Consider the following 12,392-nt stretch of genomic DNA (forward strand, 5'->3'; position numbering starts at 1 on the left):
TCCTTCACCAAATCTATGTGTGTGTAGCCCAGATATCACAACATTCTTTGTTTTCATCTTTTTTTTTTCACTGGATCCAGCTAGGCGCTAGAAATTATCCTATTGTTAAGACTAAAGGTTTGAGTATGAACAATACCTCTTTAAATCATATCAAGGCATACATCTCAAATTTTATAAGAGAATCTGGTTATAAAACTAACTTATTTACTTTGAATCAGGTTTTCCTTCTTCTCTGGCAGTCTCAAGCTAGTAATAAAATGCACTCAGTCCAAATACCAGAGTATACATCAGTGTAAGTTAGTATGACAATGAAGGTATATCATCAAATATAAAAATGGATATCATATCAAGAAAATTTATAAAATGTATCATAATCCTACTGATTACATTTAAATAGTGTAAAAAGGTACAGTGCATCCTCGACTTGAGGCGCTACCGACTTATGGCAATTCGATCTTATGGAGCCTTTTCAGCTCAACAAAAAACGCCTGATACAAGAGAGATTTGAGTGGCTAGGCACTAATGCCTGGTGCTCATAATGAGAATCGGTACTATTCTGATGAGCATCTATGACAATAATATTTGAGAAGGCTCAAATATACAAACGCAGGGACAGAATTCTAATTCACTTCCTCTACAGCGGCAAGTCTATGTCTCCACCTTAAAGAGCATTGTGAAGGCAAGCGAGTCAACACACCTAATAGCGAACGCATGGGAGAGGGATGGCTATCTAAAGCAAAAAGTTGCTTATGATACTTCGGACGTCTAGGTGCTAGCACAGGGTGTTCAACATACATACTGGTAATTAGGTAAAATAAGTAACCGTCCTTTAATCTGATGCCTACTGAGCACTACTCACTGAACAAACGCCTTTCCAGTCGAAACCTAATAAAAGAATGACAAGTTCGACCGAGGGGAAAAAGCTCCCATCAGACTCCCTTCAGTTGAATCAGCTGAGTCACGAGTTGAAAATTGACTAGGAGTCAAATCAACTGAGATGCGAGTTGAATATCCTTTGTCACATCAGCCAGTCGTGAGTCAAAAATCAATTGAGAGTCTGAACAGCCAAGTCACGTGTCGAACATCGATTGTGGGTCAACTCACCCAAGTCTCAAATCGTACATCAACTGTGAGGAGTCGGACAAACACGACTGCAAGGGAACGAGGCTTCATTGACCGAATAATACTTTTCCAGAGGTCGAGAGACCAAAGAATCATGCCATTAACACGATCTGTTAGGTGACCAACCGCTGGAATAGGATGACAACGGCGTTCGGTCGAAACCTATAAACTTGAGACAGGTTTGACCGAGGGGGCAACTACTATGGGCAACCCCCTCAGACTCCCTTCGACTACAAGTATATCCTCTCCTAGGCAGTTGTTGGCTGTGAGAAGGAGCAGGACAGTGACTTTAAGTCTAGGAGATCTGAGGGGCCATATAGTCACCTTCTCTAACATGCCTCCAGAAAGACGCCTTTCCAGCGGCTGTCTGTCGATACCTGGGACCAACAAGCAACAGGTTCGACTGAGGGAGCGACTACCTGTATGCAACCACCCGACCTCCCTTGGACCTCTGATATGTCTTCTCCATGCTGCGGGGGAGCGGAATCGAGGGACAAGTAGCCGCCACCTCCACTGCATAAATCACTGTTACATTGGTAATTAATGATAATCAAAATAAAAGCTGGCAAAGGTATGGAAAGGAAGCAATGGCACCAGGCACGGGAGCAAATGACAAAGATCAGAGGCGTAATAGAAGAGAATTGGCATTAGATTTGGGAGGTAAAGGGAGTCACAAATGACAGACAGGAGGCGAGATGCCGGCGCATCTGGTAATCTCGGTTACTGATTACAGGCAGCCCACGGTTAACAGCACAATCACTCAAAGACAAATCGGTTTTATGGCTGTCGTCAAAAATATTCATTAAAAAAGTCAGGCATTTTAACGTATTTTTATGGCACAATTTTCGGTCAACAGCGCCACTAGAGCCATTATGTCTAAGGAGTACATACATTTGTAGAAATACTGTTTAGCCAATAAAGGTTATGCAAATGATATTAAAAAATTGTATTGAGAGTTATTACATAGAAATTAGGGTAAAATATAAGCCTCTGACGCTGTTCTATGCTGAAAATATTGAGTTAAATAAGTGCAAATTTAGCTATGGATGTGTCGATCTATAAATGTACATGCTTTTATGTTTAACATGTGTATGAAAATTTATTACAAATAGGTATTTTTATTTCTGCACATAAATATGATAAAAAGGCATGTTTTGAAACTGCCCTTCACGTTATCAAATATGATGTTTTTTCATGTTCATTCTTTTAAGCCGCCGCCTGCCGCTCTTCCGAAAATAGAGTTAAAAAAAGTGCAAATTCAGCTAGCGATGTGTCGATTTTATAAACGTTCATGCTTTAATGTTTAAAATGTGTATGCAAATGTATGTATAGGGTATTTTTAATTCTACACAGTAATATGATACTAAGGCAGCTTTTGAAACTGCCCTTCACGTTATCAAATACGATGTTTTTTCACATTCATTCTTGTAAGCAGCTGGCTGCCGCTCTTCCGAAAATATCAAATTAAAGAGTGTAAATTTAGCGACTGATGTGTTGATTTTATAAATGTTCATGCTCTTATGTATGAAAATGTATTACGTATGGGGTATTTTTATTTTTGTACATAAATAGGATACAAATTAAGGCAGCTTTTGTAACTACCCTCCACGTTGTCAGAGGATGTTTTTTCATGTTCGTTCTTATCTGCCACTGTTCCGAAAAATGCATGGTGTTATTTTATTAATTATGCATCTTTTCCATAAATCCTTTAAAAAGATATACATTACTTCACTATATCCAATAATTTTGTATGTATTCTCATATTATCGTATTATAAAATACTACGGCAAATCTAAGCTAGTATTCCGCGGAGCAGCCAATGGTTTAGTTTCAAATTAGCTGATGGCGAACGTGAGTTTGTTTTGCCATATTTAACGTAATTCTGAGTGAATTTTCTTGCTTCTAATTGGCGTAAACGAATATCTAGATACTTGACTTATATGAGACAAGGTTATTTTTCCTTAAATGACGTGTTTTTAGGTGGAAATATGAATTAAACATGTCTCGTTGTGATTGTAAATTTTTGTTTTTTTCGTTAACAGATTACGTTGGCGGCATGTTTATTGTGTAAGAAAATTATATGATTCCGTTTGCAATTTTCCTTTATATCATTGTAATACAAATTTCGCGTTATTTATCTTATATCGGCATGAAACCAACCGTAAAATGTTCTTTCAAGCACAGTAGTTTTGATTAAAATTATTTTATCTCAATTTTATCTACGGTTGTGTTTGATGGCATAAGTCTACTGGAGTTTTATCCTTGTTGCCATATATTGGCATGATAATAGTCATTAGCAACTTGAACATTTTCTCAGCTTCAGTTATAACTAGCTTTAAATTTAACAGTATATTTCCCGATTGATCTTTGATCTATAGCGAATAAAGTTATTACATTAAGATATCTCAGTAGCGAATAAAGTTATTACATTAAGATATCTCAGTAGCGAATAAAGTTATTACATTAAGATATCTCAGTTCTATTCTACATAACGTCATTTATAACAACTATGGTAATACTAGTGTACTATAGTACGATGATTGAAATACAAGCCAAACGGATGTTATCAAATTCGGTTGTACTTAGAAAAATAGTCTTCGCACATTCGGTTGTTCATGGCTTTACACGTTTATGCAACGAGTATAACGTTAAAACCATACTCTCATCATTCTCTTTTGCTGTTTTTGAACTTACGTAACTAGAAGATGTGATAAAGTTAGGCTATTGTAATTCTATCTCTCATAAAATTGGATTATCGTAAGACAAATTATCGTAACTTGAACACTACAGCTACCTGTACACTGTATAAAACCTTATTATATCTTTATACACTCTAGACACCCAAAGGATTAAAGCTAAGCTTTTTCACTTTACAGTATTTATAATACTATAATGTACTGTACAGTAGATTCTATAGATCTATACTGCATAAATATAATTTTACTTATTGCGCCATCGCGGGATTAAAGCGCCATTTGACTGGTCGAGGGCGCTGTTAACTGGTCTAGAATTTCGAAAAGTGTGCAGCAGCCGTAAACTTTAAAATCACTTAGCGTCGAAAATCACTTAGCGTCGGTGGCCAGGAACGGAACCCCTGCCGCTAACCAAGGGCCGCCTGTACTTTTGTGAAAATAACCGATAAATATTCAATTACTAAGTACATACTTTATATATATCACTATAGGGAATACTGGCATCAAGGCCTGAAACATTCATAGTATATGAATACATCAGCCTTTCATATATTCAGACATGTATTTAACATAACGTAAACGTATGCATAACCCCAAAATAATAATAATTTTATATCAACAAGTTGTTTTCACATTGAGTATCAAAGCCAATCGGACTCTAGTAATGTAAAAACACTGCTTTTGTTCTCCAATCAGTGATAAAGGAATAAAACAAATATTATTTACAAAAATATGAAACAGCATTTCATGTACTGAGATGTATGTATTATAAAATAACATACCATTCTAAATATATATACATACATGTTTATATCACCAAACATTTTCATATTAAGTCTCAAAGCAAATTAGACTCTAATATAAAAGAAAATTTACAAATAACTGATTACTCAAAAAGAAATCACTATAAAAATTACCAGGAATGAAATTAATTGCGATCAGTAACCGATTAAGTTCCCCCCTTAAATGACTCAAGTGGCCTGGGCTCAAGTCTAAATGACTCGAGTGGCCGCCTGTCCTCCAGTGCGCCTAGTGAGTTCGATGCTATGCTAAATGTGAAACGTTCACAATTGCGTGATGCAAGGAAATACCTCCATAAGCCGAGGCCATGTAAGCCTTCTCTCCCAAAGCCTCCCGTAGCCAAACATTAACATCATTCTCTCCTTAATACTTTCAACCTCCACACTTTCAGTCTCTGCAAGTAAAGTGAAGTGTCGCAAGCACAGTAAACACAACAAAATATATTGGCTGAATGCAACTATTTGGCCTAAAAGAATGTCTCAACATTCAAAAATTACTTTAAGTAACTATATTTACTGGCGAATGTGACTAATAGCCTAGGTTGGTACACAAAATTCCAAAAGCAAGGTATAACCTAAGGGAATTATGTAACCTTCACAAATTACTTTTAAAAGGTAATTATAAACCAGCAACTTGCATGTAGCCCAATCCTGGTAAGTAAATAATAAATGCAAAGCTAAGAGACAAGAATGGAATAACATTCAAGAATTATTTTCACGTAATCATTTACCAGTGTCAGGCTAATGACCAATGGCCAATAAACAAAATCTAAACAAACTTGGCCTAAAGGGATGACGTTAAGATCATGATTACTTAAGGCAATTATTAAATGACGATTTGCGCATAGCATAAGCCCAGTAAGTAAAACTTATATGCAAAAGTATTAGGCCTAATTGAATGGAGTTACATTCAAGGACTACTGCCGGAGAATACAAATATCCGGCTTGATGATAAACTGAATAAAACAAACAAAGGAAAAGACTCATCCAGCTTGAAGGCTACAAATGCGTTCCGGTGGTTATGTAACTACCGAAATCTCGTGATATAACTGGAAAATAAGAATAAGCTGCTGTAAGCACTCCATGTTTAGTCAAGCATGGCAGGAAACAGAATGAAGTGCTTTGCTAAGTTGTTCCTAGTATTGCCGTTGGGGGACAGCAATGTTATGGCTACAATGAACAATCGAAGCGCTACCAGCAAAATTTGAATTAGGCTGCCAAAAATTGGAAACTATAGCTATATAATTACTGGGTAAGTCTCATATACTAAAATGATTGTAGCAACTAGTAAAATTCACTAAATTAAAGGTAGTTCACTTTCTCAAATTAAAGGTAGTTCACTTTCTCAAATATAAGAACTTGAAACTTGATAACAAAAAATGTTGAATTAGTACATACTATGACACCAGGAAATGTAATGGAGAATTTCAGTACAATAAAAAACTTACTTCAACAGTTGTTAAGCAATACATTGACACATAGGAGTTGTGTGTATGGGCAACATAGTAGAGGCATTGTTTCCATGCCCCCCTTTGCTGACCAAAATTGGACAGTATGGTTTCGATTTCCCTCTTCCGAACATTGGTGGTTGTTGATCCAAAAAATTCATTCATTAACCCCTCTAGGGCTTGAAGAGACTGTAGATCAGTGGCCTGAAAATACATTACAAAAAAATTCAAGATTATTCCAAAAAAATTAAGGAACATCTTTTCCATAAGAAAGATACAGTGTGATTTTGAAGTTGGTGATGCCTTGCCAAAGTTTCTTCATGAAGGTGATAATACACAAACTGACATCCAGCATTTTTATACATAAATAAATTCGGTTGAAGTACAATATAAAAGCTTTTGCTATCTTACCTTGGAATTTACCATAACACTAATTTCATTTGGCTGAGCAGTTATGAATACCAAATTGAAAGTAGATAATTAGTGTGGAAAACTAAATTTATGGTTACTTAAAATTACGTTTTATATCTCTTCTGCTTCTATACCCATTATGCCTAGCTAAACAGATGGCATACAATCATACTAAACATGACAAAATCATCAGCTGATCAATTCTTAAGACACTCTATTGAGACCACATTGCACAGTGTTAAAAAATGTTTCAGTAAATACAGTCAACTAATGCTTTGCAAGAGCAACAAATATGGACGATATGGAAGCTATCAAGTTTTTGAAGGTTTGTGGGAGTATGTATTATCTAAACACATGAATATAACAGTTGATTGACAACCCATACTGCAAAATAACTGCAATCTTCACAAAAGATTACATATAAAAATGGGAAAGGCAAACTAAACTCAAAAGGAGATCAAACTAGTAAATGAGAAATAACTATGGAAAGAACTGTTGAGAGTAAGTTTTAAAAGTAGTGATGGGATGATACCAAAACTTTTAAAGATTCCAATGTGAGTCTGATTCCAATACCCACATTAATTCATGGTTATTTTCAGACCCTACACTTGGTTTAAACAGCTGGGCTGTTTAAAAAATATCAAACATACTTTTCCCATTCATTTCATCACATAACCATTTAACAAACACTAAAATTTCTTCTGTAAATGTTTTCAACTTGTTCTTTAGAAATAATGATACTTCAGATATTAAGATCTATTGATTATACTGATACTTTGAAGTCATAAAAAAAAATGGAATCAAAAATTAAGTTTCAAAAATCAAAACTTTTAGAATAAATTGTATTTTTCCTAACTATACAAAACTGAGGCCCTTTAAATTTTACTCTTGAGCAAGGTGGTTAGGTAGTAACTACAGTCTGGTAGGCAGGAATACATGACTGCCCGGATGTAAACATTCGTTTGCTTTCGGCCCAGATTTAAGATTGAGGGGTGGCATGAGGTAGGCATAAATTTAATGTACAAGACCTCAGGTTTGCATAGTTAGCAAAATACAATTAGTACTTTAAAAATTGTGATTTGTTCCTTTAAATTAGGAAGACTCACCGGTTGGGAGGGAGGAATCTAAGTGAATCTCTTTGAACTGATGGAGTTTTCCACATCTGGGTTACTCCTCCTGGTCGAAAGAGCAAGGAGTACTCTGACATATTGATCGGAGTATAGGAACTGCAAGATCAAATGTCAGACCTCTGGGCCTTTTGAACGAGGAATTGTAACTCATGAAAAAAGGCTGCGAAGAACCTTAACATAGTCAGAAGCAGTAAAGCAAAGACCCAAAAAGGATTTGTCTTATTGCCAGTCTCCTTCCTCCCTTTGCTAGAGGAGAGAGCAGGAGTGCTTCTATGATCATAGAAAAAAAATAGAATGGGTGCTCAATATGTAAACGCCAGTTCCCGTAAGTGCAGGTTCAAGTCCTATTCTCAGCCTGAAGGAAAAGAAGTAGGAGGACGAGGAAGGAGGAGGAGGAGGAAAGGCGAATCACTCTTGTAATCCCTCTCACTTCCAGAACCACACAACTTAGGCGAGATGCAACCTGTTCTCCTATAGGAGCTGGGTAAGGAAACACAACTTGTTGAGCAGCCACCTCAGTCTAAGGAAAAAAGGTTCCAAGGGCTTATGGGAAAAGACCCAAAAGTATAAAGGCATAAATGTGGTCCGATGAGACCACATCTTTGCTTCCTGACCAACAGATTCTTTCGGAATGTGAGGGTTGGACTAAGCCATTGACTTTTGAGTGTTCTCAGGAAGAGTATACAGATATTGTCGTCTCCAGCTGCAGAGTACATCCCTCCGATCATCTCCTGAAGCCAGAAGAAAGATGTGTCCTTAGTCACTTCTTCCTTGGGCGAGTTAGTACTACTGAAAAGTCATTGACAACCAGGTTAAGAATGTTGAGCTTTTTCGGAAAGTACCGCAGCACCCTAACAGGACAAAGTGCTGACTGATCTGGACCATCAACTACAAAGTACAAGTAGGAGGGGATCATAAAGGACTCGAACCTGGCAACAGATACCGATGAATTCAGCGACAGAATCAAGGCATTAATCCCCATCCCTTGAAGGTTCACATAAGAGATGGTTCATGAACATCGATTAGCCTCTTCACCAAGGTCGCAGCTAGATGTGAGATGGTCTTGATAGTGAGATCTCTCTGGTGATTCTTGCAAGAGCACATGAGACAGGAACCCCAAATGAAATTCACATGCCATCCAGGGGCCTGAGGCCCATGGGATGGCAAAAGCAATTAAAGTTTCTCGTTAGTAGCTAAATCCTTAATGGAGGAAGAAGAAGAAGAAGAAGAAGAAGAAGAAACTTTCAGGTGAATGACTAGGACAAATGTGGACCTACACCTTTCACAACTGAATCGGAGAGAAGCAATTCTCAGCAGAGGAAGACAAGGAAGTTTGCAACCTGCTGAAGAGCGGTTCTGACCAGAAAAAAGTCCTGTCGAAGACACCAACCAGTGAAGACAGCTCCAATCCCTGAAATACTGCTGCAGTGGACTGGAAGAGATGTTGTGGTGGTTTGGGAGTTTTTTTTTTTTTTCTTATACATACTACAGAAACGGAAAAGAAGTTTACTTTGTCAGTAAGGGGGAAAAAATGGGTTGTAATTAAAGGCAATGGGTTTGTAAGCAGGTTTGTATGAAAAAGTAATACTATTTCCTTATTTAAAAGTATTTTTTAATTTTTTTTTTTTAAGTTGGTTCTTTTTTTTTATATATAAGAGTTTGTTGTGTAATTGATGTGGATGCTTCATTATACTGAATGAAGTCTCATCCAGGTACATTGCAGGTTAATAAAAAAAGAGTCTTTTGTAAATCTTGAAATAGGCACCACACTGACTGCAAGCATTTATATTACAGTGGACCCCCCTTATTCACATTCTTGACATTCCAAGACTCACACACTCACAGATTTCTATACGGACCATATCTACCCATTATTCTATGAGAAATATCCATAAATTCATGTTTTTATTTATCAATTTCATCATAAAATGCACTACCCACATATTTTAGATATGCTCTGTACAATAGTAAGACCATAAAATAATTTCAAAACCATCTTCCTGCACCAGAAAAATGACAAATTTTCTAAGACAATTTGTATTTTTCATAGCTACAAACCTTCGGTCTTAACAATAGGATAATTTCTAGCACCTAGCTGGATCTGGTTAAAAAAAAAAAAAAAAAGATGAAAGCAAGGAATCTTGCGATATCTGGCAAACGCATGCGTAGATCTGGTGAAGAGCAGTCAAGGACCACTCACCTACGCCAACTCATCAGTCTTTCCCAACTCAGGATGTCTTAAGACACAGAGGGGCAGCTAGATGCGGGCAGTATAATGTGAAGACCTCAGGTTTGTAGCTATGAAAAATAAATATTGTCTTAGAAAATTTGTCATTTGTTCATACGAGAACATACATTCGATCTTAACAATAGGATAGACTCAGACTTGGAGGGAGGTATAAGACATCCTAAACCGGCTGGGGGCCTACCCACCAGTCCAGCTTCCAGAAGAAATCACTTCTGGAGAGGGACTGAAGCCCATTGAGAAGCTAGATAAATTGATATCTAACCACTCAGACCGTGAGTGATGTACAATAATATATGGGAGAACCATAGTATATAGGGAACCAAAGAGAAATTTTGACTGCCCAATAACAAACCAAGACACCAGGGTTTGTACTATTCACAACTCCTCCTTGCCAAATAGAGGGTTTGATATATGAATAATAATCAACCATCATATCAGTATGAATAATAATCAACCACCATATCAGTATGAATAACAATCAACCACCATATCAGTATGACTACCTTACTCACCGGTATCAGACCAGTCCAGCGAATGACGTGTCTATTCCTTAACCCACCTGATGGAAGAAGGAAAGGTAGAAGAGAAAGGAGACCAGCCAACTCACTCAGTCTCTCATCCACACAATCATCTTAGGTAGGATGCAAAAGTGCCCTGTTAACCCTTAAACGCCGGGCTGGTATTTCCGAAAGTGTCTCCCATATGCCAGCGGCGTTCGCAAGTGAGCGCCGAAGCGGAAAAAGTTTTTTTCAAAAAATCACAGCACACTAGTTTTCAAGATTAAAAGTTCCTTTTTGGCTCCTTTTTTTGTAATTGCCTGAAGTTTAGTATGCAACCATCAGAAATGACAAAAAATATCATTATCATATGTAAATATTGGAATATATGACGGCGCGAAAAAAATGATATTGTTATGATACAATAAAGTTTCATACATACTTACCTGGCAGATATATACATAGCTAAGACTCCGTCGTCCCCGACAGAAATTCAAATTTCGCGCCACTCGCTACAGGTAGGTCAGGTGATCTACCGGCCTGCCCTGGTTGGCAGGACTAGGAACCATTCCTGTTTTCTATCATATTTTTTCTCTTCCACCTGTCTCCTGGCGGGGAGGCTGGGTGGGCCCTAATCATATATATCTGCCAGGTAAGTATGTATGAAACTTTATTGTATCATAACAATATCATTTTCATACAATCAACTTACCTGTCAGATATATACATAGCTGATTGGCACCCTTCGGTGGAGGGTAAGAGACAACTACTTCTGGAATAGACAGGTAAACAACATATGTTGTAGGTATAAATAAAACCTTGGTTCCTACCTGATAGGTGGTAGACTTTGTGGCTGTAGCCCAGGAGTCTGCATCACCTCAAGAAACTTTAGCGAGATATGTGATCTATGGCCAAGAGTTCTTGTGGGTCTGCCGAAGGGGTCTTATCCACTTACTCGGCAGAGCCTGAAAGGACTTTGTCAATGGGTGCTGATCCACTTATATGACAACATGCCTTATGAAGGAGCACACAACCAATCCCGACCACCTGATCCTAACCACCATGTTAGTATTAAAAATTTCTCCGAGTTATCCCCAAACTCTTCACAACAACCATAACTCTAAACCAAATTGCACACGCACACATTAATTTTCCAAAAAAAAATTTTATGATACTCATCTAATCAAAGATATCACAAGAGTTCCTTACTGAACGAAAGTGACTGGCCGCCTGTGCGGCACCTGCACCTGTTCAGCAGAAAGTCTAGAACATATCTATTAGACTTATGCATCATGTAAAGAATTGGTGTTAGCTCCTGTACCCAGGATTGTGCCCGCCGACACGAAAGGACCTAAAGAAAAACATTTTTCGTAGGTCACACGAACGTCCTTCAAATAGTGAGAAGCAAACACTGAATTACACCTCCAATATGTCGCTTCCAAGATATTCTTTAGTGACATATTTCTCTGAAAAGAGAGAGACGTAGCTACTGCTCTCACTTCATGAGCTCTTACTCTCAGGAGTTTGAAAGTCATCCGTGCAAGCCTTATGAGCGTCAGTAATGACGTTCCTGACAAAAAAGGCTAAAGCATTCTTGGACATAGGTCTTGATGGATCCTTCACCGAGCACCAGAGACCTTGTCTAGAACCTCCCAACTGTTTCTTTCTCTGCATGTAAAACTTTAAAGCCTTACTGGCAAAGAGACCTCTCCGTTTCCCTGCCGACGAGACCCGATAAGCCTTTAACTTCGAAGTTTCTCGGCCAGGGATTCGAAGGATTTTCATTCTTCGCCAAAAATAAATCTTTGAACGAACAGATGGCTGAATCTAGTTTGAAACCCACTTTATCACTAAGGGCGTGCAGCTCACTAACTCTTTTAGCCGTCGCCAGTGACAAAAGAAACAAACATTTTCTCGTTAGGTCACGAAACGAGGCCAAATGCAGAGGTTCAAATCTTGCCGAGGACAAGAACTTCAGGACCACGTCGAGATTCCAGTTAGGGGGAGATGTAATCTTAGACTTCATGGTCTCAAAAGATCTAA

At 37.8% G+C, this 12,392-nt stretch overlaps 1 protein-coding gene across 1 annotated transcript in view; it reads right to left on the reverse strand.

Moving 5' to 3' along the window:
• Window positions 1–12,392, reverse strand: part of LOC135219233 (exportin-6-like) — a 263,732-nt gene that overhangs the window by 196,168 nt on the left and 55,172 nt on the right. The window contains exon 3 of the mRNA XM_064255826.1: window positions 6,064–6,267. Coding sequence (XP_064111896.1) covers window positions 6,064–6,267 — 204 coding nt within the window. The remainder of the gene's footprint in view (window positions 1–6,063; window positions 6,268–12,392) is intronic.

The sequence above is a fragment of the Macrobrachium nipponense genome, chromosome 1 (genome assembly GCF_015104395.2).
Source record: "Macrobrachium nipponense isolate FS-2020 chromosome 1, ASM1510439v2, whole genome shotgun sequence".
NCBI lineage: Eukaryota > Metazoa > Arthropoda > Malacostraca > Decapoda > Palaemonidae > Macrobrachium > Macrobrachium nipponense.